Below are 27,492 nucleotides of genomic sequence, written 5' to 3'. Positions count from 1 at the left end.
ACAACTGGCCATAAGATGTATCAACCCATTTAGAAGAGGAAGATGCCTATAGTTTCTGATGATTAAACGGGAATCAAAGTTATTCACAACCTTCACATTAAATGGTAAACTCTACACTTACACACTTTAATTTCACTCTCCACCCTTGTCAAGTTAGCAGGCAACTTTTCTGAACGTTTGCTCTCTCGTCTAATTCTTCCCTGTCTGAGGCACCTTTTATGGCACAGTTATCTTAAAAAAAAAAACTCTGGTAACCTTCCATGAAAGCTGTATATACCAGACTTTTTCATGTTTGTGGGAAGCAATTGATCCAGCAAACAGCATCATGACCATTTTCCATCTTGAGAGAAAGTTTTTTCACCCAAAAAAATCCCTGAACTATATATAATTCAGCGTGTTTTGCCATTTTTGGCTGGATTTTAAAAATTACTTAAAATCACACCAGGAGTAGTATTTTCTATGCTGATTCAGAATATAAACTTAAAAATGTAAAATCAGATCATTTTAGCATCATACGAGACCCTCCTTTCTCGGTAATGCCTAAAAGAGGAAGAAAATATTTTCATTAAGACTATTCATTATGGAAAATAACTAAAAGTCATGAAAAACAACTAAAAAAAATTACCATAAATATCTCGGTTATCAGAAAACGAAAAATCACAAAAAAATTGTGAGGAATAACTAAAAATTAGGAAAATTAACCATAAATTATGAAAAATAACTAACATTACTAAAAAAAATCACTCCATTTGAAGTATTTTTGATGCTGGGAATGGTGTCCATAACTTTTAATGCAGGTGATGTGGCAACTACTCACTTTTTATGGTCTATCTAAAAGGTAATAAGACAATCTTTGTAGGTGCCTGAAGGACAAATTTCCATTGACTCCATCGGCCGGCCCATGACACACACGTCAGCACTGAAGCAGGCTACAGGAGAGGCAGTGTATGTGGGTGATATGCCCTCCTTCACCAACCAGCTACACGCTGCCCTTGTCCTCTCCTCTCGTGCTCACGCAAACATCCTCAGCATCGACGAGTCTGAGGCCCTGAAAGTGGAAGGAGTAGAGAGATTCTTCTGCGCGCGGGACCTCCCAGGTGAGTGCATACTGTTGGATGTTAATTCATATCCAACACTGCTTTACTGATCCACAGAGAAGAAAGAATGGCTAGTCACAATACTGTGGCTGGAACAAATCGCAAATAACTGTACTTGGGAGAGGAAACTTATGAAGACATTTTGGTCTGTCCTGGACCATTCTCCACCCTCTACTAGTAAAGATAATTAAGCAACTCAAACTCATCTTGTAGAAACTTAATAAGTCTTCCCAGCACATTCACTGGCCGTGGAAGATGTCTGTTATGAGTTTGAATAAAAATCTTTTTCAGTCATTGATGATTCATTGGCAGGAAGCATATAATGTACTTCCCATAAACATTATCTGTGTGTTCCTTCTTTGTCTATACACTATATATTTTTTTGGTTATATGAAGACCACAATTCCACCACAATGTAAATGATGTTTTGTGTTAACTGGGATTAGTTAATATTTCTTGATATGGGAGAAAAAATACAGATTACATGTTCTAAAATGTAATATTACCTTGCTTCAAATTGTTAATAACACTCAACAACAATAAATTTTCTACTTAGGTAAAAGTGTATGTTTTAGGCTAACTTCTGTATGCAGATTTCAAGCTTCAAATCAGAATTAACCTATTAACCCTGCTTCGGTGGAAGATGGCCGACTTGTTAAAAATTTTTTTTTTTTTTTCAACAAGTCAGCCATCTCCCGCCGAGGCAGGGTGACCCAAAAAAGAAAGAAAATCCCCAAAAAGAAAATACTTTCATCATCATTCAACACTTTCACCACACTCACACATTATCACATTTTTTGCAGAGGTGCTCAGAATACAACAGTTTAGAAGCATATACAGTGGACCCCCGGTTAACGATTTTAATCCGTGCAAGAGGGATAATTGTTATGCGACATAATCGTTATGCGAATGAATTTTCCCCATAAGAAATAATGGAAATAAAATTAATCCGTGCAAGACGCCCAAAAGTATGAAAAAAATTTTTTTTTACCACATGAAATGTTAATTTTAATACACACAAACTGAAAAAGGCATGCACAATTACATGACACTTACTTTTATTGAAGATCTGGTGATGATTGATGGGATGGGAGGAGGGGAGAGCATTATCTTCTTACTGTTTAGAAGGGGAATCCCCTTCCATTAGGACTTGAGGTAGTAAGTCCTTTTCTGGGGTTACTTCCCTTCTTTTTTTAATGCCACTAGGGCCAGCTTCAGAGTCACTGGACTTCTTTCGCACAAGATATCTGTCCATAGTGGCCTGTACCTCTCGTTCCTTTATGACTTGCCTAAAGTGTTTCACAACATTGTCAGTGTAATAATCACCAGCACGGCTTGCAATAGCTGTGTGAGGGTGATTTTCATCCATGAAGGTTTGCACTTCAAGCCACTTAGCACAGATTTCCTTTATCTTTGTAGTAGGCAACTTCTTCAATTTCTCTCTCCCCTCCTCTGAACCAGTTTCCCCAGGTCTGGCCTCTTGCTCTTGAAGTTGATCTATCAGCTCATCAGTGGTTAGTTCTTCATTGTCCTCCTCCACCAACTCTTCCACATCCTCCCCACTAACCTCCAACCCCAAGGACTTTCCCAATGCCACAATGGATTCCTCAACTGGCACAGGATTCTCAGGGTTAGCCTCAAACCCTTCAAAATCCCTTTTGTCTACACATTCTGGCCACAGTTTCTTCCAAGCAGAGTTCAAGGTCCTCTTAGTCACTTCCTCCCAAGCCTTACCTATAAGGTTTACACAATTGAGGATATTAAAGTGATCTCTCCAAAACTCTCTTAGAGTCAGTTGAGTTTCTGAGGTCATTACAAAGCACCTTTCAAACAGAGCTTTTGTGTACAGTTTCTTGAAGTTGGAAATAACCTGCTGGTCCATGGGCTGCAGGAGAGGCGTGGTATTAGGAGGCAAAAACTTCACCTTAATGAAGCTCATGTCCCCATAAAGTCGCTCTGCCACGTCTGTAGGATGACCAGGGGCATTGTCTAACACCAGGAGGCACTTAAGTTCTAATTTCTTTTCAGTTAGGTAATTTTTCACATTGGGGGCAAATGCATGGTGTAACCAGTTATAGAAAAATTCCCTAGTGACCCATGCCTTACTGTTTGCCCTCCACAGCACACACAAATTATCCTTGAGGACATTCTTTTGCCTGAACGCTCTGGGAGTTTCAGAGTGATACACTAATAAAGGCTTCACTTTGCAATCACCAGTAGCATTGGCACACATCAACAAAGTAAGCCTGTCTTTCATAGGCTTATGTCCTGGGAGTGCCTTTTCCTCCTGAGTAATGTAGGTCCTGCTTGGCATTTTCTTCCAGAACAGGCCTGTTTCATCACAATTAAACACTTGTTCAGGTTTCAGTCCTTCAGTTTCTATGTACTCCTTGAATTCCTGCACATATTTTTCAGCCGCTTTGTGGTCCGAACTGGCAGCCTCACCATGCCTTATCACACTATGGATGCCACTACGCTTCTTAAATCTCTCAAACCAACCTTTGCTGGCCTTAAATTCACTCACATCATCACTAGTTGCAGGCATTTTTTTAATTAAATCCTCATGCAACTTCCTAGCCTTTTCACATATGATCGCTTGAGAGATGCTATCTCCTGCTAGCTGTTTTTCATTTATCCACACCAATAAGAGTCTCTCAACATCTTCCATCACTTGCGATCTTTGTTTCGAAAACACAGTTGAACCTTTGGCAAGAACAGCTTCCTTGATTGTCTTTCTGGTGCCCACAATAGTAGCGATGGTTGATTGGGGTTTCTTGTACAGCTTGACTAGGTCGGCTATACGCACTCCACTTTCATACTTATCAATTATCTCTTTCTTCATTTCTATAGTAATTCTTACCCTTTGAGGTGTAGGGTTGGCACTAGAAGCTTTCTTGGGGCCCATGGTCACTTATTTTCCAGAAACAGCACCGAAAATACTGTAATAATACGAAATATTCCGAGTGTATGCTTGGATGTTACCGCGGAGGCTGGCTGGTAAACAATGGGACGGGCGGCACATGTGAGGCTGGCTGAGGGCACATTGGACGCGTCTCGGACGAAAATCGGTGAGAGGGTTTTTAATCGGTATGCGCGGCAAAAATTTTGCGATAAAAGTAATCGGTATGCGGAAAAATCGCTATGTGATGCCATCGTTATGCGGGGGTCCACTGTACATATAAAGATACACAACATATCCCTCCAAACTGCCAATAAGGTATTTAAGTTAAAATAAAACTAGAAATAAATTTTTCATATATTTTCAAATATTTTCATGTATTAATGTGTTTTTTCACATCAGGAGAGAGAAATGTAACCGGCTGCATTGCCTCAGATGAAGAAGTGTTTGCATCTAAGACAGTGAAGTGTGTGGGCCAGGTGGTGGGGCTGGTGGTGGCTAGGGATCAGGTCACTGCACAGAGGGCAGCCAAGTTGGTGAAAATACAGTACCAAAATATTGAGCCAGTCATAATAACTATTCAGGTAACTGGCTGTTACTACTGTTATTTTATGTAAATTGTTATTACATAGTTAGATAAGATAAGATAGTTTATTTCTTAAGTTGCCATCTGAAATATAGACTTACTCTACAAATTATTTAAAAGGCTATTAATATTTTTTAGGATGCAATTCGTGAGAAATCATGGTTGGATCACTGGACAATACGTAATGGTGATGTAGAGACAGCTTTCAAGAGCTCTGACCATGTGCTGGAGGGCGAGATGCATATGGGTGGGCAGGAACACTTCTACTTGGAAACAAATTCCCACCTTGCAGTGCCTAAATGTGAAGATGGAGAAATGGAGTTATTTTCATCTTCTCAGTCTCCCACCAATACTCAGATACTGGTTGCTAAAGCCCTTGATGTGCCGAACAGTAGGGTGGTTTGCCGAGTCAAGAGGATGGGTGGAGGGTTCGGTGGCAAGGAAACGCGAACTACCCTCGTGTCTGTTCCCGTCTGTGTTGCCGCGGCTGCGTCAGTATCATTTACGTAACAAATTTAACATTACTTCCTTTTATAAAGGAGACAGAGTTAAACCTTTTTGGGCTAATGGTTTTTTTTAGCTTATTATCAATGATGTTATTTTAATGCAACTTATGAATTATTCACATGCCTATATATATACCTTCATACACTGTGTATGAAGGTTCGTGTCTGAGTGGCCACAGCGTCAGGCCTGCTAATAGCATAGACCACGGTTTGAGCCCCCTTTCAGTCTTTTGTTTATCTGTTGACAGTAAATATGACATGTACTACTTGTGCTTCCCATTTTTCATACACTGTATAAATTCTTAAGAGTTCAGTTCAGTTTTTTTTTTTTTAATAAGTCGGCCATCTCCCACTGAGGCATGGTGACCCAAAAAGAAAGAAAATCCCCAAAAAGAAAATACTTTCATAATCATTCAACACTTTCACCTCACTCACACATAATCACTGTTTTTGCAGAGGTGCTCAGAATGCAACAGTTTAGAAGCATATACGTATAAAGATACACAACATATCCCTCCAAACTGCCAATATCCCAAACCCCTTCTTTAACCCTTTCAGGGTCGCCAGGCCTTCTCCAAGACTTGTTCTCAGGGTCACCAAATTTTCAAAAAAAAAAAAAAATTCTTATGAAAAGATAGAGAATCTTTTCCCGATCATAATGACACCAAAAGTATGAAATTTGATGGAAAACTTACGGAATTATGCTCTCGCGAAGTTAGCGGTCTCGACGATGTTTACACATCGGCAATTTTGCCCACTTTGGGCCCAATTTTCGGCCAATTCCAGTGTACTAGTCGACAAAAATCATAACTATTTCTCTAGAACTCCTTTTTTTCTATCGAATGAGTACAAGAAACCACCCATTTACCAATTTCAGCTATCCAATAAAGTGGTCAGAATTTAGCAATTTTACCAATTTCACACAAATTTCAAAAGATGCCAATTTCCAAATAGGGTCAGAATAAACAAGAAAGACATTCCTGGCACTAAAATAACATTTCCTTTGTTCATTAGTCACGTCCCCACGCCCCTCTTACATTCTTTTGCTTTCCACTTTGAATTTTTATCTCACAAAAAATAAGAAAATTTACTGTTATGCAGACTACTGCATTAGTGTAGAAATGGTATAAATAATATCAGCGCACTTGTGAAAGAATATTAGACTCACCAGCTGACGTGTATTGGACGCGTAGCATGATTTGTTTACTTTTGAACTTTGGCAAAAATTGAAGATTTCTGCTACTTTGAGCTCAGTTTCAAGGTACTTTTCATTGTAAAACCAATCAAAATCATCTCAATTTCTGTAATATGTCTTCCATTCTATAAAATGAGACCAGGAAAACTAGAATATCATCATAAATACCATACGAAAATACAGTGCAAAGTCGCTGTTTTAAACCAAAAACACTGTCAAAGTTTTTTTTCTCATTACGCACTGTGTGCTGCAGGATTTTTTTTTATACTGCTCACATTGACCACATAGACCCATTCTTTCATATGTAGGCCTACCAGCTTTCTCTCACTAGATTTGAGGGCGTTAGAATTTAGGCGTACTTGTATGTCAAAAACCCTGGTGCGTAAGCCGTACTAGTACACCCGAAACCCTGAAAGGGTTAAAGTGCAGGCATTGTACTTCCCATTTCCAGGACTCAAGTCTGGCTATATAAAATAACCAGTTTCCCTGAATCCCTTCACTAAATATTACCCTGCTCACACTCGAACAGCTCATCAGGTCCCAACTACCATTGGTCTCCATTCACTACTATCTAACGCACTCACGCATGCTTGCTGGAAGTCCAAGCCCCTTGCCCACAAAACCTCCTTTACTCCATCCCTCCAACCTTTTCGTAGACGACCCCTACCCCGCCTTCCTTCGCCTACAGATTTATATGCTCTCCATATCCTTCTACTTTGATCCATTCACTCTAAATGAGCAAACCACCTCAACAACCCCTCTTCAGCCCTCTGACTAATACTTTTATTAACTCCACATCTTCTCCTAATTTCCACACTCCGAATTTTCTGCATAATATTTACACCACACATTGCCTTTAGACAGGACATCACTGCCTCCAACCTTCTCCTCGCCACAGCATTTACAACCAAAGCTTCACACCCATGTAAGAGCGTTGGTACCACTATACTTATGTACATTCCCTTCTTTGCCTCCATAGATAACATTTTTTTTGTCTCCACTCATACCTCAACTCACCACTTGTCTTTTTTTTCCTTCATCAATTCTATGATTAACCTCATCCTTCATAAATCCATCCGCTGACACGTCAACTCCCAAATATCTGAAAACATTCACTTCTTCCATATTCCTCCTCTCCAATTTGATATCCAATTTTTCTTTATCTAAATCATCACTTTACTCTTTACTATGTTCACTTTCAACTTTCTACCTTTACACACACTCCCAAACTCGTCCACTAACCTTTGTAATTTTTCTTTAGAATCTCCCATAAGCACAGTATCATCAGCAAAAAGTAACTGTGTCAATTCCCATTTTGTATTTGATTCCCCATAATTTAATCCCACCCCTCTCCCGAATACCCTAGCATTTACTTCTTTTACAACCCCATCTATAAATATATTAAACAACCATGGTGACATTACACATCCCTGTCTACTTTTACCAGGAAGTAATCTCCCTCTCTTCTACACACACACTAACCTGAGCCTCACTATCCTCATAAAAACTCTTTACAGCATTTAGTAACTTGCCACCTATTCCATATACAGTGGACCCTCGATAATCGTAAGGCTCGAAAGTCGTAATTTTCGGAAATCGTGACGTTATCTTCATCAAAACATTGACTCGCGAATCGTCATTTGACTCGCAAATAGTCATTTGTCCCAGACGCGTACTCACAGCCCCAAACTGCATCGCACTCCCTTCCCAGCCAGTGTGGCATTGTTTACCAGTGAGTGACCGTCCCCCCACGTGTTCATACAAAATATTTCATAATCCATTCATTTTAGTGTTTGCAACTGCTAAATAAGTTACCATGGCTCCAAAGAAAGCTCCTAGTGTCATGCCTCAGGTAAAGAAGGTGAGAAATATGATTGAATTCAAGAAAAACATCATTGAACAATATGAAAGTGGCATACGTGTGGCTGAACTGGCCAGGATGTATAAGAAAACCCATACAACCATAGCTTCCATCATGGCCAAGAAAAAGGAAATAAAGGAAGCTGTTGTTGCAAACGGGGTAAATCATCATCTTTCAACAAACCGGCCGTATCCCACCGAGAAGGGGGGCTAAATATGCTGACAAAAATGAGATCGCTAGTACTCGAAGATGTTGAGAAGTTATTGTTGGTGTGGATAAGCGAGAAACAATTAGCAGGAGATAGTCTTATGCAGCCGCTTATTTGTGAAAAGGCTAGGCAGTTGCATGACGATCTCGTAAAGAAATCGCCTGCAGCGAGTACTGATATTTGTGAATTTAAAGCCAGCAAAGGCTGGTTTGAGAGATTTAAGAACCGTAGTGGCATACACAGTGTGATAAGGCATGGCGAGGCTGCCGGTTCAGACAAAATTGCAGCTACAAAATTCGCAAGTGAATTCAAGGAGTACATACAGACTGAACAATTAAAACCACAACAAGTGTTCAGTTGTGATGAAACAGGCCTCTTTTGGAAGAAAATGCCAAAGAGGACCTACATTACTCAGGAGGAAAAGGGACCGCCAGGATACAAGCCTATGAAAGACAGGCTGACGCTCATGTTTTGTAGTAATGCTAATGGGGATTTCAAAGTGAAGCCGTTACTAGTGTACCATTCTGAAAATCCCATAGCATTAAAGAAAAACAATGTTATGAAGAGTAAATTGTGTGTTTTGGAAAGCTAATAATAAGGCATGGGTCACGAGGGAAATTACCGTCGAGTGGTTCAATGAAGTGTTTGGCCCCAGTGTGAAGAATTACCTCCTGGAAAATAAATTTGATCTCAAGTGCCTCCTGCTAATGGACAAAGCACCTGCTCATCCTCCAAACTTGAATGACTTAACTCTGGAGGAGTATGGGTTTATCACAGTAAAGTTCTTGCCCCCTAATACCACTCCTCTCCTCCAGCCCATGGACCAGCAGATCATTTTAAACTTTAAAAAAACTACACCAAAGTAATGTTTCAAAGGTGCTTTAATGTGACCTCAGACACTCACTTGGCCCTAAGAGAGTTTTGGAAAGATTACTTCAGTATCCTCCATTGCATAAGCCTTATAGGTAAGGCTTGGGAGGGAGTAACTACCAGGACTTTGAACTCTGCTTGGAGAAAATTGTGGCCAGATTGTGTCCACAAAAGGGATTTTGAAGGGTTTGGGGCTGACCCTGATGAGCCTATGGCAGTTGTAAAATCTATTGTGGCATTGGGGAGTTACATGGGGTTGGATGTGAGTTTGGACGATGTGGAAGAGTTGGTGGAGGACCACAGCGAAGAGCTAACCACTGAGGAGCTCCTCGAGCTTCAGCTGGAGCAGCAACAGACCACAGCTCAGAATATTGCTGCAGAGGAGGAGGAAGAGAGATGGAAGAAGTTGCCTTCTTCAGAAATTAAAGAGATTTTTGAAATGTGGAGTAGGATGGAAAGATTTATGGAGAAACATCACCCTGGCAAGGCTGTTGCAAGCCATGTCGGCAACATGTACAGTGACAAAGTCTTGGCCCATTTTAGGGAAGTTTTAAAGAGATGCCAGAAACAGAGCTCGCTGGACACTTTTTATTTGTGAGACAGGGCTCCAGTGACTCTCAAACTGGTCCTAGTGGCATTAAGAAACAGAGAAGAGAAGTGACCCCAGAAAAGGACTTGGTACCTGAGATCTTGATGGAAGGGGATTCCCCTTCCAAAGAGTAAATAATCCAATCTCTCTCCTCCTCCAGTCTTCCATACACTAAGAAGAATTGCCAATAAAGGTAGGTGTTATGCTGTTAATGTTTCATTCATCATGTCCCATTGTACTGTGAATGTACTACATCTATATTTCATGTAAAAAAAAGTTTTGTTTTAATACTTCTGGGTGTTTGGAACAGATTAATTGTATTTACATTATTTCTTATGGGGAAAATGGTTTCGAAAATCGTCAATTTCAATAATAGTCACACTCTCTGGAACAGATTAACTATGAAAAACGAGGGCCCACTGTACTTGCAACATCTGCCACATTACTCCCCTATTCACTATATCATATGCCTTTTCTAAATCCATAAATGCAATAAAAACTTCCCTACCTTTATCTAAATACTGTTCACATATATGCTTCAATGTAAACACTTGATCTACACATCCCCTACCCACTCTAAAACCTCCTTGCTCATCTGCAATCCTACATTCTGTCTTACCCCTAATTCTTTAAATAATAACCCTACTGTACACTTTTCCTGGAATACTCAGTAAACTTATTCCTCTATAATTTTTACAATCTCTTTTGTCCCCCTTCCCTTATAAATTGACTATACATGCTCTCTGCCAATCCCTAGGTACCTTCCCCTCTTTCATACATTTATTAAATTAAAATAAAAACCAGTCCAACACTATATCCCCCCCCCCCCCCCTGCTTTTAACATTTCTGTCATGATCCCCTCAGTTCCAGCTGCTTTACCCCTTTTCATTCTATGTAATGCCTCGCACACCTCCCCCACACTCACATCCTGCTCTTCTTCACTCCTAAAAGATGGTATACTTCCCTGGCCATGGTATACTTCTCTGACTACTAATCAAATTAACCAAAACAACTAATCAGTTGAAGTAACTCTCCCAAATACATATTATATTACATGACCTCTAGTCTATTAAACATCTGCCAATCCATGAAATATTAATGTTTGAACCATTATTTGTAATAATGTTTTTATTATGTACAACATCAAGATTATTCACATAAACCTCCACCTTGACTACCTCACATTAATGTTAGGGTTAAATAAAGATTTTAATACAAGTTAACCACTCTTATCTTGTCTAGATTTAAGTAGTTATTATGTACTAGACACACGACCATAACACATCTCTTTGATGTATCTCGTGTCCATATCACACTCTTGAAACTCTGTGCACATAAAGGGCCCCAAAATCTGGAATGCATTACCAGAACATACTAAAGTAACCAGGCCTGAAAATCAATTTAAGACTCTTCTAAAAAACCACTTACTCACCCAGGACTAAATCAACACTCAATATTTAACATTACCAATAATTCTACCAATTACTTAAATCTTAAAAATTCAAGACAACATATGGGAAATTGATCATCTTTTGTTATACATGTATATTGTAATGTGACAGATTTGTACTATAATGCTTCAGTATTGATATGTTCAAATTTCATCGTTTCAAATACTCAATTGTACTTCATATTGTAAGTTGTTTACTGTAATTTTTAGCACTGAACCTTTCATTGCTTGTTAATTTTAAGTTAATTTGAAGCCTGCCCATAATACTTTGCATACAAAGGGATTTTAGCATGTTCACCCAACTACTATAATTCATTGTACAACTATGTATCATGTTCAAATAAAATATATTTGAATATATTACAGGAAAAGGGGTTACTAGCCTATTGTTCCCAGCATTTTAGTTGACTTTTACAACACGCATGGCTTACGGAGGAAAGATTCTTATTCCACTTCCCCATGGATATAAAAGGAAGAGTAATAAGAACAAGAACTATTAAGATAAAATCAAAGAAAACTCAGATGAGTGTGTATATATAAATGTGTACATGTATGTGTAGTGTAACCTAAGTGTAAGTAGAAGTAGCGTGATGTACCAGTAATCTTGTATATTTATGAGAAAGACAAAGACAAAAGACACCAGCAATCCTACCATCGTGTAAAACGAGTACAGGCTTTCGTTTTACACTCACTTGGCAAGGCAGTAGTACCTCCCTGGGTGGTTGCTGTCTACCAACCTACTACACATATAAAATGGAAGAAACGTGGGTTTGATGAGTGAAGTGTGAGGAACTCAACAGTGCACTTCTGTGTGTGACCATTTTTCTTTCATACATTTATTTATTTCATGCATTTATTAAACAAAAATACCAACCACTCTAACACTATATCTCCCCCTGCTTTTAACATTTCTGTCATGATCCCATCAGTTCCAGCTGCTTTGCCCCCTTTCATTCTACATAATGCCTCACCCACCTCCCCCACACACATCCTGCTCTTCTTCACTCCTAAAAGATGGTATACCTCCCTGAGCAATGCATGAAATTACTGCCTCCCTTTCTTCGTTGACATTTAAAAGTTCCTCAAAATATTCTCGCCATCTACCCAATACCTCCATCTCCCCATCTATTAACTCCCCTACTCTGTTTTTAACTGACAAATCCATTGATTCCCTAGGCTTTCTTAACTTGTTTAACTCCAAATTTTTTTCTTATTTTCATTAAAATTTCTTGACAGTGCCTCTCCCACTTTATCATCTGTTCTCCTTTTGCACTCTCTCACTACTCTCTTCACCTTTCTTTTACTCTCCATATACTCTGCTCTTCTTATAACACTTCGTCTTTGTAAAAACCTCTCATAAGCTACCTTTTTCTCTTTTATCACACCCTTTACTTCATCATTCCACCAATCATTCCTCTTTCCTCCTGCACCCACCCTCCTATAACCACAAACTTCTGCCCCACTTTCTAATACTGCATTTTTAAAACTATTCCAACCCTCTTCAACCTTCCCCCCCATTACTCATATTTGCACTTGCCCACCTTTCTGCCAATAATTGCTTATGTCTCACTCGAACTTCCTCCTCCCTTAGTTTATACACTTTCAGTTCTCTTCCCTAAATATAATAACAATAATGGGTTAAGATGCTGGTATGATAATCATCTGTTCCCTGCAGGTTGGGACGGCCAGTGAGCATCATGCTAGACAGGGACGAGGACATGGTGGCAACAGGGGGACGAAACCCGTTTCTGTGTCGCTGGAAGGTTGGATTCTCTAGTGATGGCAAATTGCTCGCCCTCAAAGTCAATCTTTATGCCAACGGTGGCTTCTCCCTTGATCTCAGTGGTGCAGTCATTCACAGGGCCATGTTCTCCATAGATAATGCTTACAGGTGAGTAAGGTTTTACTGTTCTTATGATATAGACCCAGTTTCTCCATAGATAATGCTTACAGGTGAGTAAGGTTTTACTGTTCTTATGATATAGACCCAGTCAGGGCAGTGCCTTGATGCTGGTGAAGGGCTCTTGATCAAAGGAATTGTGGCCATTCTCCTATTCCTTGAATCAAATCTGAATATCTCTCCATTTTTGCAGGCACTGCATGACCCTTAATAGGTTTAATACTTCCCATGAATATAATAATCCAGTTAGAGAAATTTGAACTACAGCAAGAAACCTTCTGAGCATTATCTGATTACTGAGGTATCTAATCAGCAATGATTTAATAAAGAGAGACATGTATATTATACACTTCTGATATACAGTGTGGTTAATACAATTTTTTAAACTTTTACGGACTTAGCAACAATAAAGTGTAACCAAGGAGTGAGAGAGAGTAAGCGAGATATATTGTATAATCTGTGTATATAGATATTTGTTTCGTGTTTAAGTGATCAGTGTCCACTGCCTTAATGTTATAAGTGTCCTCTCCTAAGTGCAAGTTTTCTAAATTATTCCAGCCACTGCATTGTGACTTTTTTATTCTTTATTTTATATTCATTATTTATAGCAAATCTTATTTTCACATCGATATGGAACTACACTCTTTTTCCTTTCATTAAACCTAATCAGTCTCTCATACCCTAGGAGTTTAGTGCCCCTATTGACTATTAACAATAATTTAAATGCAAATATTAATGGTGTGGGTGATGTTTTGGTCAGGTGGGGGTCGATGGAGGTGACAGGGTATGCCTGCAGGACAAACCTACCCTCCAACACTGCCTTCAGAGGGTTTGGAGGACCCCAGGCTATGTTGTTTGCTGAGGACATTGTGTCTAGAGTGGCAGCCTTCCTCAAGGTTGACCCTACTCAAGTAGGTTGTCTTTGTTGCTGTGACCATTATATTTGTCTGTGACTGATACAGATGCTGGTCGTTACCTCTGCTTCCTGTGTATACTGATCCTTTATGTATTATGAAACTGTATACTCTGGTTACTGTAATAGTGGTTTGTCTAATGATACCCCATACAGCATTGCTGCCACTTTGTATATATCAATAATATTTTTGAACTGATATCATCATTATCAGTTATTATCACCACCATTCATGGCCATCAACATGAAGCTAATGCACAGCATCAAGCCTCAACAAAGATGAGTTGACAAGAGCATTGTTGACAGGTAAGGGAGAAGAACCTGTATGAGAATGGAGACAGCACACACTGCAGACAAGTACTGGAGCGATGCACCCTAAAGCGCTGCTGGCAGGAGGTAAAACACCAGTCCAGCTTTCATACTAGGACTGCGCGAGTCCACCAGTTTAACAGGTGAGCTCAGTACTTTGCATGTTCGCCCTTCGAGAGAGGTGCCTTGATGCTGGTAAGATTCTTGATTCAAAGAATTCAAGCTTTTTTTTTTTTTTTTTTTCAGCAAGTCGGCCGTCTCCCACCAAGCTATCCTTATAAAATCCCAGTAGGTTTAGCATTCCCTCCTCCCTCCCCCGCCCCCATAAAATAAATATGTACTCTTATTTTCCATCAGGAACGTGCAATTTTCTCCTATTTGCAGTCTTTGATATTGTATATAGCAACTTCGTTTATGATTTGACATTTTGAGATTTTTTTATAACAATTAGGTATAGCATTTGTAGTAGTGAATACTGAAGTAGAGAATATTAGGTTAGTATATATGTTACAATATATTTAAGTGAGAACATCATTATGAATAATGAAATACAAACAGTGAAATGAGGATTTTTCTGTACTTAATCCTTATGGAATTGTAATTTTTTCTTCTCCTAGGGAGAATAAGTACAAGAAGCGAGGGATTGCATTAGTGCCAGTCAAGTTTGGCATCTCTTTCACTGAAATTTTCATGAACCAAGCTGGAGCTCTGGTTATGGTTTACACTGATGGTTCTATCCTCCTATCTCACGGTGGCACTGAGATGGGCCAGGGTCTCCACACCAAGATGATACAGGTATGATAACGATAAGGCAGTGCTGGCTGTTGGGAGTTAAGTAGTTCTGCTTGTAGTATTTATGGAATGCTTTGACTCCTCAGTACACTAAGCACTCATTGCCATATGTCATATGTACAATGCCAAGTTGAAATAACCAGCATCCAGGAAAAAAAAATGTTGCCCCCATCTGGACGTGAATCAGAAAAGAAAGTTTCCTCCAGAAAGAAAAAACTATTTGAATAATGCAGTTTATCATATGTTTATGTATTAATGAGTACATGCATTATTTTCCTTAAAATAAACACACAACAGCATTTACATGTTAAGTTTTGTTTTTAATTTGGAAATCTTTTTTTTTTTTTCTTTTATTTTGGACAGGTAGCATCTCGAGCACTGAAGGTCCCCACAGAAAAGATACACATAGCGGAGACTTCTTCAGACAAGGTGCCTAATACTTCACCCACAGCTGCTTCAGTCTCCTCTGATCTCAATGGTATGGCTGTTCTGGTAAGTATTACTGCCTCCTGTGCTCAACAGATGTGTAGAGGTATACTAGTAATAATAATAATAATATAATATCTTTATTTACTACAAGTACATGTACAAGGTATACAGTCCTAGCTGACAACAATGACATACTACTGTATAGTAAGTCCCTTGTTATGCTCCGCATTTCGGTACATTTCGGGCAAATTAGGTCAGTGTCCCAGGATGCGACCCACACCAGTCGACTAACACCCAGGTACCCATTTTACTGATGGGGAACATAGACAACAGGTGGAAAGAAACACGTCCAATGTTTCTACTCTGGCTGGGAATCGAACCCAGACCCTCGCCGTGTGAAGCGAGAGCATTAGCCACCAGGCCACCAGAGCCCTAAGGTGCAAGGTGCAAGACATTAGAAGTAATTGTAGCAGTTAGGTAGAATGTGTCTTTAGTTATTAGTACACGAAGGATCAAGCCTCCAGAACTTCTCGAGCTGAATGACCTAGGTCTGTTTATAGCTTTAAATTAATAATAACAATAAGTCACCCTGCCTCGGTGGGATATGGCCAGTTTGTTGAAAAAAAAAAAAAGTAATTCAGTGTATATTCCATAGTTTCCACCATGGAACAAAGTAACAAAGCAAAATGAAGTAGAAGAATGGATGTATAGGTATGAAGGCACATTCATATACATATATGCCAAGAGGTGTGTATCTCTCATCATACACTGAGACCAAACTTTAATCCCTATTTTAGGGACCTGTAGCCTTAATGACCATTTTGTATTCTCCTGGCAGTAAACCCTATGAACCATAGGGGCAAAGTTGTGAGAAAGTTGTTCCAACTTTCATTGGTACAAGTTTCTCCCAATAAAAGCTCATGCTTTACATTGTGTCCCCACTAGAACAAGGATATTGACAGTAACACAAGAATTAACCAATGCACTAATCATTTGTTGTAAACACAGGAAGCATGCGACAGGATAATGAAACGACTACAACCATACATAGCTCAGAGTCCTCAAGGAACTTGGGAGGAGTGGGTGAAGGCAGCTTACTTTGACCGTGTTTCACTTTCTGCCACAGGATTCTACAAGTAAGTCGCTTGCTGCCACGGGATTCTATAAGTAATTGTTCATGCAGTGAAGACAGACATGTATCAGATGACCCTTCATTCTCTTCAATGTCTGGCTCTCAGGAGAACCTTTGTTCAAGTCACTGGGGCATGAAACTTTAGAGCGACATTATTTGACAGTACATGCTGGCTATGGCACATATATCTTTGTATTCATTCTTGTCAGCACTACGACCCTTAACCCACACTGCCGGTAGTACAACCTTCAGTTTAATGCTAAAACTTAGCAGGTTTATCACTTGGAGAGAAAAATTTCTTCACTGGAGACACTGCTTCGAGTGGGAAAGTCTCAGTAAAAGCCATTGAAATTCTGATATTGTAGTACTGTTACAATGTTGATGTAATAATATAATATTGATGTTGCAATACTGATGGTACCAGTGGCGGCTCATAGCGCCAGTAATACCTATACACTATTGTACTGCATCAAACTTCTATTTTAATCATTTTTTATCTCATTTCAACAAAACAATTAAAAATATGCTTATAAATATTGAAAACAATATCCAACAGATTTTTCCTGAAATATATTTGTCAGCTGCAAATTATTTTAGCATAAGATTGATGAAGTGAGCATCTGTGGGGACTGCAGCTCTGCAGATCCTATGGACGAGCCACCACTGGATTGTACATTCTCAGGGTTTCAGACTTTTACTTTCGTTAGACAAAGAAAAACATCTCAGAGCAATGAATCTAATAGGCATTGCATTATTATTACATTAGTGAGAAAATGTTGATGAAGATAGGGAAGCTGTGATTTCGTGTATAGGGCAAGGAGGAATAACATCTTGTAGGAGTGAGGAAGAGCCAGTTGTGAGTGTGGGGGAAGTTCGTGAGGCAGTAGGTAAAATGAAAGGGGGTAAGGCAGCCGGGATTGATGGGATAAAGATAGAAATGTTAAAAGCAGGGAAAAAGAGTGAGTGGTGCACTTAGGAGTCTGTGGAGACAAATAACTTTGTTCCTTGGAGGCAAAGAGGGGAATGTATGAGAGTATAGTTTTACCAACGCTCTTATATGGGTGTGAAGCGTGGGTGATGAATGTTGCAGTGAGGAGAAGGCTGGAGGCAGTGGAGATGTCATGTCTGAGGGCAATGTGTGGTGTGAATATAATGCAGAAAATTCGTAGTTTGGAAGTTAGGAGGAGGTGCGGGATTACCAAAACTGTTGTCCAGAGGGCTGAGGAAGGGTTGTTGAGGTGGTTCGGACATGTAGAGAGAATGGAGCGAAACAGAATGACTTCAAGAGTGTATCAGTCTGTAGTGGAAGGAAGGCGGGGTAGGGGTCGGCCTAGGAAAGGTTGGAGGGAGGGGGTAAAGGAGGTTTTGTGTGCGAGGGGCTTGGACTTCCAGCAGGCATGCGTGAGCGTGTTTGATAGGAGTGAATGGAGACAAATGGTTTTTAATACTTGACGTGCTGTTGGAGTGTGAGCAAAGTAACATTTATGAAGGGATTCAGGGAAACCGGCAGGCCGGACTTGAGTCCTGGAGATGGGAAGTACAGTGCCTGCACTCTGAAGGAGGGGTGTTAATGTTGCAGTTTAAAAACTGTAGTGTGGGGCACCCTTCTGGCAAGACAGTGATGGAGTGAATGATGGTGAGAGTTTTTCTTTTTCGGGCCACCCTGCCTTGGTGGGAGTCGGCCAGTGTGATAATAAAAAAAAATAATAGTGAGAAAGTACTAAATTTGTAAGGGCTCATACAATGCCTGAGAAATGGGAAGTAATTAGGTCTGATCTGAGGAAGGAGAGGATTGTTCTGTCATTAAGGCACTTGCCTCCTTTCAGTAATGAGCCAGTGTTAGATTCTTTTCAAGTTAAATTTTACACTGAATGGTGTTGGGTTTAGCACCAAGTTTTGAGACGGTTTCCTTCAAGAACAGAAACAGTGTGGGAAAGGGGAAGTGGGGTGTCTTGATGCTGGGGAAGGGCTCTTGTTCCAAGGAACTGAAGTTAAGTTTCTCACATATTGGCAGGTGTTAGTAACATTTTTGACCTGTAACACTTCTCAATGAATACATTAATAATAGTGAAACAATGCTCGGTTGTAGACAAGAAGCATCATTCTTTACAGAACTCCTCTCATCTCAAAATTCAATTTTGAGACACTCGAAGGTCAACTCTTCAGTTATTACTCATACGGAGCTGCAGTGACAGAGGTGGAAGTGGATTGTCTTACAGGAGATCACTCGGTGAGTTACCAGTATGTGTGATGGTGTCGTTCCTGCAGGTGAGTCCCCTGTATATGTGATGGTCAGAGGTTACTCACCACTCCCTGTGATGGCTCGGTTCCTGCAGATGAATAATGAAGGAAGAAAGGTGGGTGGTGCATTGAGGTACTTGTGGAGACAAAGAACATTATTCATTGAAGCAAAGAGAGTATAGTGCTACCAACACTCTTATATGGGTGTGAAGCATGGATTGTGAATATTATAACAAGGAGGAGGCTGGAAGCAGTGGAGCTGTCATGTCTAAGGGCATATATATATTTTATGCAGAGAATTCTTAGTGTGGAAATTAGGAAGAGGTCTGGAGTTACTAAATGTATTATTCAGAGGGCTGAGGAGGGGTTGTTGAGGTTTGGTTATTTAGAGAAGATGGAGTAAAATAGGATAACTTGGAGTGTGTATAAGATGAAAATCAACACTGCTACATGAAATATTTATTCAAAACTGGTTTTGAAATTAACATTCTTCATTAAGCACTGTACATAATCATAGAAAATCAGTTATAAGAACCAGACCTAAACATCAAATGTAAATAAAAGAAAAAATATAAATTAAAACTAGCAATAAAATCATTCTACTGACTGTTCATTGTTACACAGGAATGGCTTGTCTCTTATTGACTGACTTCTACATATACAGTGGAACCTCTACTTACGAGTTTAATCCATTCCACGACCTTGCTCGCAACTGGATTTGCTCGTTTGCAGAGTCAATTTTCCTCATTTAAATTAATTGAAATGGAATTAATTCGTTCCAGTGGAATTCCAGGCACGAGAAAATACTTTAATAATTTCCCCAATATCAACTCTACAGCTTATTTATCTATCACAATTCATGTAATATGACATACTACACAATACTAATAACATAGAAACATGATATATACACTAGAATGAATAAAATACATGTCATTAGGTATGTGGCTAGTGGTAGTGACAGCAGCCATTGTTGTTGGGGTTTATAGGGCCACCACAGTGGCCATTCCTGCTCCTGACTACATGTGTAGAGAACCTAGGATAACCCAGAAAAGTCAGACAGAGTGACTTATAAGTCCTACACTCTTAATACTTCACTTAATTGTTACACTTAATTGCTACACACTTAATGCTACACTTTGCCACTGCTGCTTCATGTCTGCCACTGCTTAATGTTGTCTGCCACTGCTGCTTCATGTTGTCTGCCACTGCTGCTTCATGTTGTCAGCCACTGCTGCTTTATGTTGTCTGCCACTGCTGCTTCATGTTGTCTGCCACTGCTGCTTTATGTTGTCAGCCACTGCTGCTTTATGTTGTCTGCCACTGCTGCTTTATGTTGTCTGCCACTGCTGCTTTATGTTGTCTGCCACTGCTGCTTCATGTTGTCTGCCACTGCTGCTTCATGTTGTCTGCCACTGCTGCTTTATGTTGTCAGCCACTGCTGCTTCATGTTGTCTGCCACTGCTGCTTTATGTTGTCTGCCACTGCTGCTTCTTGTTGTCTGCCAATGCTGCTTTATGTTGTCAGCCACTGCTGCTTCATGTTGTCTGCCACTGCTGCTTTATGTTGTCAGCCACTGCTGTTTCATGTCTGCCACTGCTGCTTCATGTTGTCAGCCACTGCTGCTTCATGTTGTCAGCCACTGCTGCTTCATGTTGTCTGCCACTGCTGCTTTATGTTGTCTGCCACTGCTGCTTTATGTTGTCTGCCACTGCTGCTTCATGTTGTCTGCCACTGCTGCTTCATGTTGTCAGCCACTGCTGCTTCATGTTGTCTGCCACTGCTGCTTCATGTTGTCTGTCACTGCTGCTTCATGTTGTCAGCCACTGCTGCTTCATGTTGTCAGCCACTGCTGCTTCATGTTGTCTGCCACTGCTGCTTCATGTTGTCAGCCACTGCTGCTTCATGTTGTCTGCCACTGCTGCTTCATGTTGTCAGCCACTGCTGCTTCATGTTGTCAGCCACTGCTGCTTCATGTTGTCTGCCACTGCTGCTTTATGTTGTCTGCCACTGCTGCTTCTTGTTGTCTGCCACTGCTGCTTTATGTTGTCAGCCACTGCTGCTTCATGTTGTCTGCCACTGCTGCTTTATGTTGTCTGCCACTGCTGCTTTATGTTGTCTGCCACTGCTGCTTTGTTGTCTGCCACTGCTGCTTCATGTTGTCTGCCACTGCTGCTTTGTTGTCTGCCACTGCTGCTTCATGTTGTCTGCCACTGCTGCTTTATGTTGTCAGCCACTGCTGCTTTATGTTGTCAGCCACTGCTGCTTCTTGTTGTCTGCCACTGCTGCTTCATGTTGTCTGCCACTGCTGCTTCATGTTGTCTGCCACTGCTGCTTCATGTTGTCTGTCACTGCTGCTTCATGTTGTCAGCCACTGCTGCTTCATGTTGTCTGCCACTGCTGCTTCATGTTGTCTGCCACTGCTACCTCGTGTTGTCTGCCACTGCTACCTCATGTTGTCTGCCACTGCTACCTCATGTTGTCTGCCACTGCTACTTCATGGTGTCTGCCACTGCTACCTCATGATGTCTGCCACTGCTACTTCATGGTGTCTGCCACTGCTACTTCATGGTGTCTGCCACTGCTACTTCATGGTGTCTGCCACTGCTACTTCATGGTGTCTGCCACTGCTACCTCATGATGTCTGCCACTGCTGCTTCATGTTGTCTGCCACGGCTTCCTCATGATGTCTGCCACTGCTGCTTCATGTTGTCTGCCACTGCTTCCTCATGATGTCTACCACTTATGTCGCCAAAGAATCGAACATTTCTGCTATTTTGAGCTCAACTTCATGGTACTTTTCATCTTGAAACCATTGAAAATCATGTTTATTTTTGTAGTATATCTTCCATTCTATCACACAAGACCAAATAGAACGAGAATACAACCATAAAATCCATATGAAAATATACCGCTAATGGGAGGCTAACTGCTGAGAAGTGAACTCCGTTATTTATGGTCCGATTTCTTTCATTTTTGGTGTACGTTAAGAAGCATCTTTTCATCATACATTGCCCAAGTTTCAGTAAGATAGTCCAACAAACATTGAGATCCAATTCCCTAGATCAAGAGCAAGAGCCCCCTCACTGGTGGCAATTAACCTCCCTTGATGCCCGCTCGCATCTGGAAATTTTGCTCGCATCCGGAAGCAAAAAATCGCCCAAGCAGCTGCTTGTATCTGGAAAAACTCGCATGTGGATGCACTCATAAGTAGAGGTTCCACTGTATGTGAAAAACTCTTCACTGTTTCTTAATGAGCAGGTGCTGCGAACAGACATAGTGATGGACGTGGGTGAATCTCTCAACCCTGCCATAGACATAGGGCAGGTGGAAGGGGCTTTCATGCAGGGTATGGGTCTCTACACCCTGGAGGAGCTGTGCTACTCTCCTGAGGGTGTCCTTCTCACTCGCGGCCCAGGAATGTACAAGATACCTGGTAAGACAGTCTCCACAAGTTGCTGTACATGTTGATAAATGAAATGTTTTACTCAAAGGATGTATAAATTAGGAAATTATTAATATTATACCTATGGGAGAATACTTAACCAATGGGGATCATACAGCATTTTATAACTAATTCATATTAAATAATGGGAACTAGACCTGGTATTTCTTGGCTTTTTAAGTTACTTCTTGATAGTCCAGGACAAAGTGAAATATTGTTCATTTCCCATTCCCAATCTTCGGTTTTGTGGTGTCCATGAGAATTATATTACTGAGTTCTTATTGGCAATTGTCTGAACCATAAAATCTGCATTCTGAGTCTTTCAAAATTAAATGAATTCAGTAAGAGCTACTAAAACCTGTTTATGTTGGTACAGTGATAATTTCCACTGGATTAAACCCTTACTTCTTCCTCTTCAGTTTGGTGCATTTAATGATAGTTATAGTAGACAATAACCAGACGTTTTGGACGATTTTCTTCAATTACAGTTTCCCTGAGCGACTGTATTCTAGGCCAGTTACCTTAGATCAGTGCCCCACCAGAAGAAAATACAAAATTCTTCAATATTTTTATATAATAAGATCATAAGAAAATTTTTAATAATGTAAGAGACTACCACTAACTGGTATCATTCACAGGTTTCCAAGACATACCAAGAGAATTTAATGTCTCCCTTCTGCGAGGAGCGCCTAACCCACGAGCTGTCTTCTCGTCCAAGGTTAGGCTCCGTGGTTGTTCTATATTGAATATTTCCTATACATAATCTTATTTCAGATACCTTTTGGAATACTATAACATCAGTGTTTCTCAGATGAATATCCATTATTTATTTTACTTTGTTTATGCTGTTCAGTAAAATGTTCATCTGAACTTTAAAGATATATACATTTTTTTTTTTTTTCAACAAGTCGGCCGTCTCCCACCGAGGAAGGGTGACCCAAAAAAGAAAGAAAATCCCTGTCTAAGAACTACTTTTACCGGGAAGTAGTCTCCCTCTCTTCTACACACCCTAACCTGAGCCTCGCTATCCTCATAAAAACTCTTTACAGCATTTAGTAACTTACCACCTATTCCATATACTTGCAACATCTGCCACATTGCTCCTCTATCCACTCTATCATATGCCTTTTCTAAATCCATAAATGCAATAAAAACTTCCCAACCTTTATCTAAATACTGTTCACATATATGCTTCAATGTAAACACTTGATCCACACATCCCCTACCCACTCTGAAACCCCCTTGCTCATCCGCAATCCTACATTCTGTCTTACCTCTAATTCTTTCAATTATAACCCTACTGTACACTTTTCCTGGTATACTCAGTAAACTTATTCCTCTATAATTTTTACAGTCTCTTTTGTCCCCTTTCCCTTTATATAAAGAGACTATACATGCTCTCTGCCAATCCCTAGGTACCTTCCCCTCTTTCATATATTTATTAAACAAAAGTACCAACCACTCCAACACTATATCCCCCCCTGCTTCTAACATTTCTGTCATGATCCCATCAGTTCCAACTGCTTTACCCCCTTTCATTCTACGTAATGCCCCCCCCCCCCAGTGCCAACAATTCCACCAGTCCGATGACATTCTTCTTTGCAAATATACAGGGTCTAAAGCCAGCAACAAACAACAAAATACCTTTCATCCGTGGACTGCTTGCAGAGGCAAAGGCAATGTTCGCGGCTTTCGCTGAGACCCACATAAAGGATCACTTGGACAACAAAATATGGATCCCAGGTTACAACCTATACAGTTGTGACAGAGTAAACAGGCAAAAGGGGGGGGGGAGGTTGGCCTGTACATTGCAGAGTCACTTGTTTGCACAGAACTGCTTAATGCCTCAAATGATGTAGTGGAAGTTTTAGCAGTAAAGGTCGAGAACCAAAACCTAGTCATTGTGGTAGTCTACAAGCCTCCAGATACAACATCCCAGCAATTCCAGGAACAGCTGTTTAAAATTGACCACTGTCTGGAAAATCTTCCAGCTCCTGCACCCAACATCTTGCTCCTGGGGGATTTCAACTTAAGGCACCTAAAATGGAGGAATATAGCAAATAATATTGTTGCAGTAATAACACCAGGAGGCAGCTCTGATGAAAACTCACACTCACACGAGCTTTTAAATCTCTGCACAAAATTCAATTTAAACCAGCAAATAATAGAGCCTACTAGACTGGAGAGTACAGTAGACCTCATCTTCACTAACAATGATGATCTGATAAGAAATGTCACCATATCAAAAACAATATACTCAGATCACAACATAATTGAGGTTCAGACATGTATGCGTGGAGCCCCAGACCGACATAATGAGACTAGTCACGAGGGAGCATTCAACAAATTCAACTTCAATAACAAAAACATAAAGTGGGACCAAGTAAACCAAGTCCTAACTGATATAAGGTGGGAAGATATACTAAGCAACACAGACCCCAACTTATGCCTAGAACAGATTAATTTGGTGGCACTCGATGTATGCACAAGGCTTATTCCTCTAAGAAAAAGGAGGAGTAGATGTAAAATAGAAAGAGACAGGCGCTCCCTTTACAGGCAATGGAAAAGAATAACAGAGCGGCTAAAAGAGGTCAATATATCTGAAATGCGTAGGGAGACACTGGTCAGAGAAATAGCAAGCATCGAACTTAAGCTAAAGGAATCTTATAGGAGTCAGGAATCGCGGGACGAACCAAAAGCCATAAATGAAATCGAAAGAAACCCAAAGTATTTCTTCTCCTATGCCAAATCAAAGTCGAGAACAATGTCCAGTATTGGGCCCCTACTTAAACAAGATGGGCCCTACACAGATGACAGCAAGGAAATGAGTGAGCTACTCAAGTCCCAATATGACTCAGTTTTTAGCAAGCCGCTAACCAGACTGAGAGTCGAAGATCAAAATAAATTTTTTATGAGAGAGCCACAAGCCTATCCGATGTTATCCTGACACCAAATGACTTCGAACAGGCGATAAATGACATGCCCATGCACTCTGTCCCAGGGCCAGACTCGTGGAACTCTGTTCATCAAGAACTGCAAGAAACCCCTATCACGAGCCTTTTCCATCCTATGGAGAGGGAGCATGGACACGGGGGTCGTCCCACAGTTACTAAAAACAACAGACATAGCCCCACTCCACAAAGGGGGCAGTAAAGTAACAGCAAAGAACTACAGACCGATAGCACTAACATCCCATATCATAAAAATCTTTGAAAGGGTCCTAAGAAGGAAGATCACCACCCATCTAGAAACAGATCAGTTACACAACCCAGGGCAACATGGGTTTAGAACAGGTCGCTCCTGTCTGTCTCAACTATTGGATCACTACGACAAGGTCCTAGATGCACTAGAAGAGAAAAAGAATGCAGATGTAACATATACAGACTTTGCAAAAGCCTTCGACAAGTGTGACCATGGCGTAATGGCACACAAAATGCGTGCTAAAGGAATAACAGGAAAAGTCGGTCGATGGATCTATAATTTCCTCACTAACAGAACACAGAGAGTAGTCGTCAACAGAGTAAAGTCCGAGGCAGCTACGGTGAAAAGCTCTGTTCCACAAGGCACAGTACTCGCTCCCATCTTGTTCCTCATCCTCATATCCGACATAGACCAGGATGTCAGCCACAGCACCGTGTCTTCCTTTGCAGATGACACCCGAATCTGCATGACAGTGTCTTCCATTGCAGACACTGCAAGGCTCCAGGCGGACATCAACCAAATCTTTCAGTGGGCTGCAGAAAACAATATGAAGTTCAACGATGAGAAATTTCAATTACTCAGATATGGTAAACACGAGGAAATTAAATCTTCATCAGAGTACAAAACAAATTCTGGCCACAAAATAGAGCGAAACACCAACGTCAAAGACCTGGGAGTGATCACGTCGGAGGATCTCACCTTCAAGGACCATAACATTGTATCAATCGCATCTGCTAGAAAAATGACAGGATGGATAATGAGAACCTTCAAAACTAGGGAGGCCAAGCCCATGATGACACTCTTCAGGTCACTTGTTCTATCTAGGCTGGAATATTGCTGCACACTAACAGCACCTTTCAAGGCAGGTGAAATTGCTGACCTAGAAAATGTACAGAGAACCTTCACGGCGCGCATAACGGAGATAAAACACCTCAATTACTGGGAGCGCTTGAGGTTCCTAAACCTGTATTCCCTGGAATGCAGGCGGGAGAGATACATGATTATATACACCTGGAAAATCCTAGAGGGACTAGTACCGAACTTGCACACGAAAATCACTCACTACGAAAGCAAAAGACTTGGCAGACAATGCAACATCCCCCCAATGAAAAGCAGGGGTGTCACTAGCACGTTAAGAGACTATACAATAAGTGTCAGGGGCCCGAGACTGTTCAACTGCCTCCCAGCATACATAAGGGGGATTACCAACAGACCTCTGGCAGTCTTCAAGCTGGCACTGGACAAGCACCTAAAGTCGGTTCCTCACCAGCCGGGCTGTGGCTCGTACGTTGGTATGCGTGCAGCCAGCAGTAACAGCCTGGTTGATCAGGCTCTGATCCACCAGGAGGCCTGGTCACAGACCAGGCCGCGGGGGCGTTGACCCCCGGAACTCTCTCCAGGTAAACTCCAGGTACGTACCTTCCCCACACTTACATTCTGCTCTTCTTCACTCATAAAAGATGGTATACCTCCCTGGCCAGTGCATGAAATTACCGCCTCCTTTTCTTGCTCAACATTTAAAAGTTCCTCGAAGTATTCTCGCCATCTACCTAATACCTCCCTCTCCCCATCTACTAACACCCCTACTCTGTTTTTAACTGACAAATCCATGCTTTCCCTAGGCTTTCTTAACTTGTTTAACTCACTCCAAATTTTTTTTTATTTTCATTAAAATTTCTTGACAATGCCTCTCCCACTCTATCATCTGCTCTCCTTTTGCACTCTCTCACCACTTTCTTTTACTCTCCATATACTCTACTCTTCTTATAACACTTCTGCTTTGTAAAAACCTCTCATAAGCTACCTTTTTCTCTTTTATCACACCCTTTACTTCATCATTCCACCAATCACTCCTCTTTCCTCCTGCCC

The 27,492-nt window shown here is 40.8% G+C and overlaps 1 protein-coding gene across 3 annotated transcripts in view; it reads left to right on the top strand.

Annotated features, from left to right (window-relative positions):
- Positions 1 to 27,492, top strand: part of ry (xanthine dehydrogenase rosy) — a 70,131-nt gene that overhangs the window by 40,025 nt on the left and 2,614 nt on the right. For 2 of the 3 annotated variants that reach the window (XM_070092889.1, XM_070092888.1), the window contains exons 15-26: positions 860 to 1,097; positions 4,399 to 4,580; positions 4,721 to 5,073; positions 12,937 to 13,152; positions 13,922 to 14,072; positions 14,381 to 14,526; positions 15,001 to 15,178; positions 15,539 to 15,667; positions 16,613 to 16,740; positions 18,849 to 18,966; positions 22,239 to 22,413; positions 23,061 to 23,140. In XM_070092889.1, the coding sequence (XP_069948990.1) occupies positions 860 to 1,097; positions 4,399 to 4,580; positions 4,721 to 5,073; positions 12,937 to 13,152; positions 13,922 to 14,072; positions 14,381 to 14,526; positions 15,001 to 15,178; positions 15,539 to 15,667; positions 16,613 to 16,740; positions 18,849 to 18,966; positions 22,239 to 22,413; positions 23,061 to 23,140 (2,094 nt within the window). The remainder of the gene's footprint in view (positions 1 to 859; positions 1,098 to 4,398; positions 4,581 to 4,720; positions 5,074 to 12,936; positions 13,153 to 13,921; positions 14,073 to 14,380; positions 14,527 to 15,000; positions 15,179 to 15,538; positions 15,668 to 16,612; positions 16,741 to 18,848; positions 18,967 to 22,238; positions 22,414 to 23,060; positions 23,141 to 27,492) is intronic. The other variant, XR_011393028.1, reaches the window with a different exon arrangement.

The sequence above is a fragment of the Cherax quadricarinatus genome, chromosome 41 (assembly GCF_038502225.1).
Source record: "Cherax quadricarinatus isolate ZL_2023a chromosome 41, ASM3850222v1, whole genome shotgun sequence".
NCBI classification, from domain to species: Eukaryota; Metazoa; Arthropoda; class Malacostraca; order Decapoda; family Parastacidae; genus Cherax; species Cherax quadricarinatus.
The sequence above is the reverse complement of the archived record's forward strand: the minus strand, read 5'-3'. Positions and strand labels throughout refer to the sequence as shown.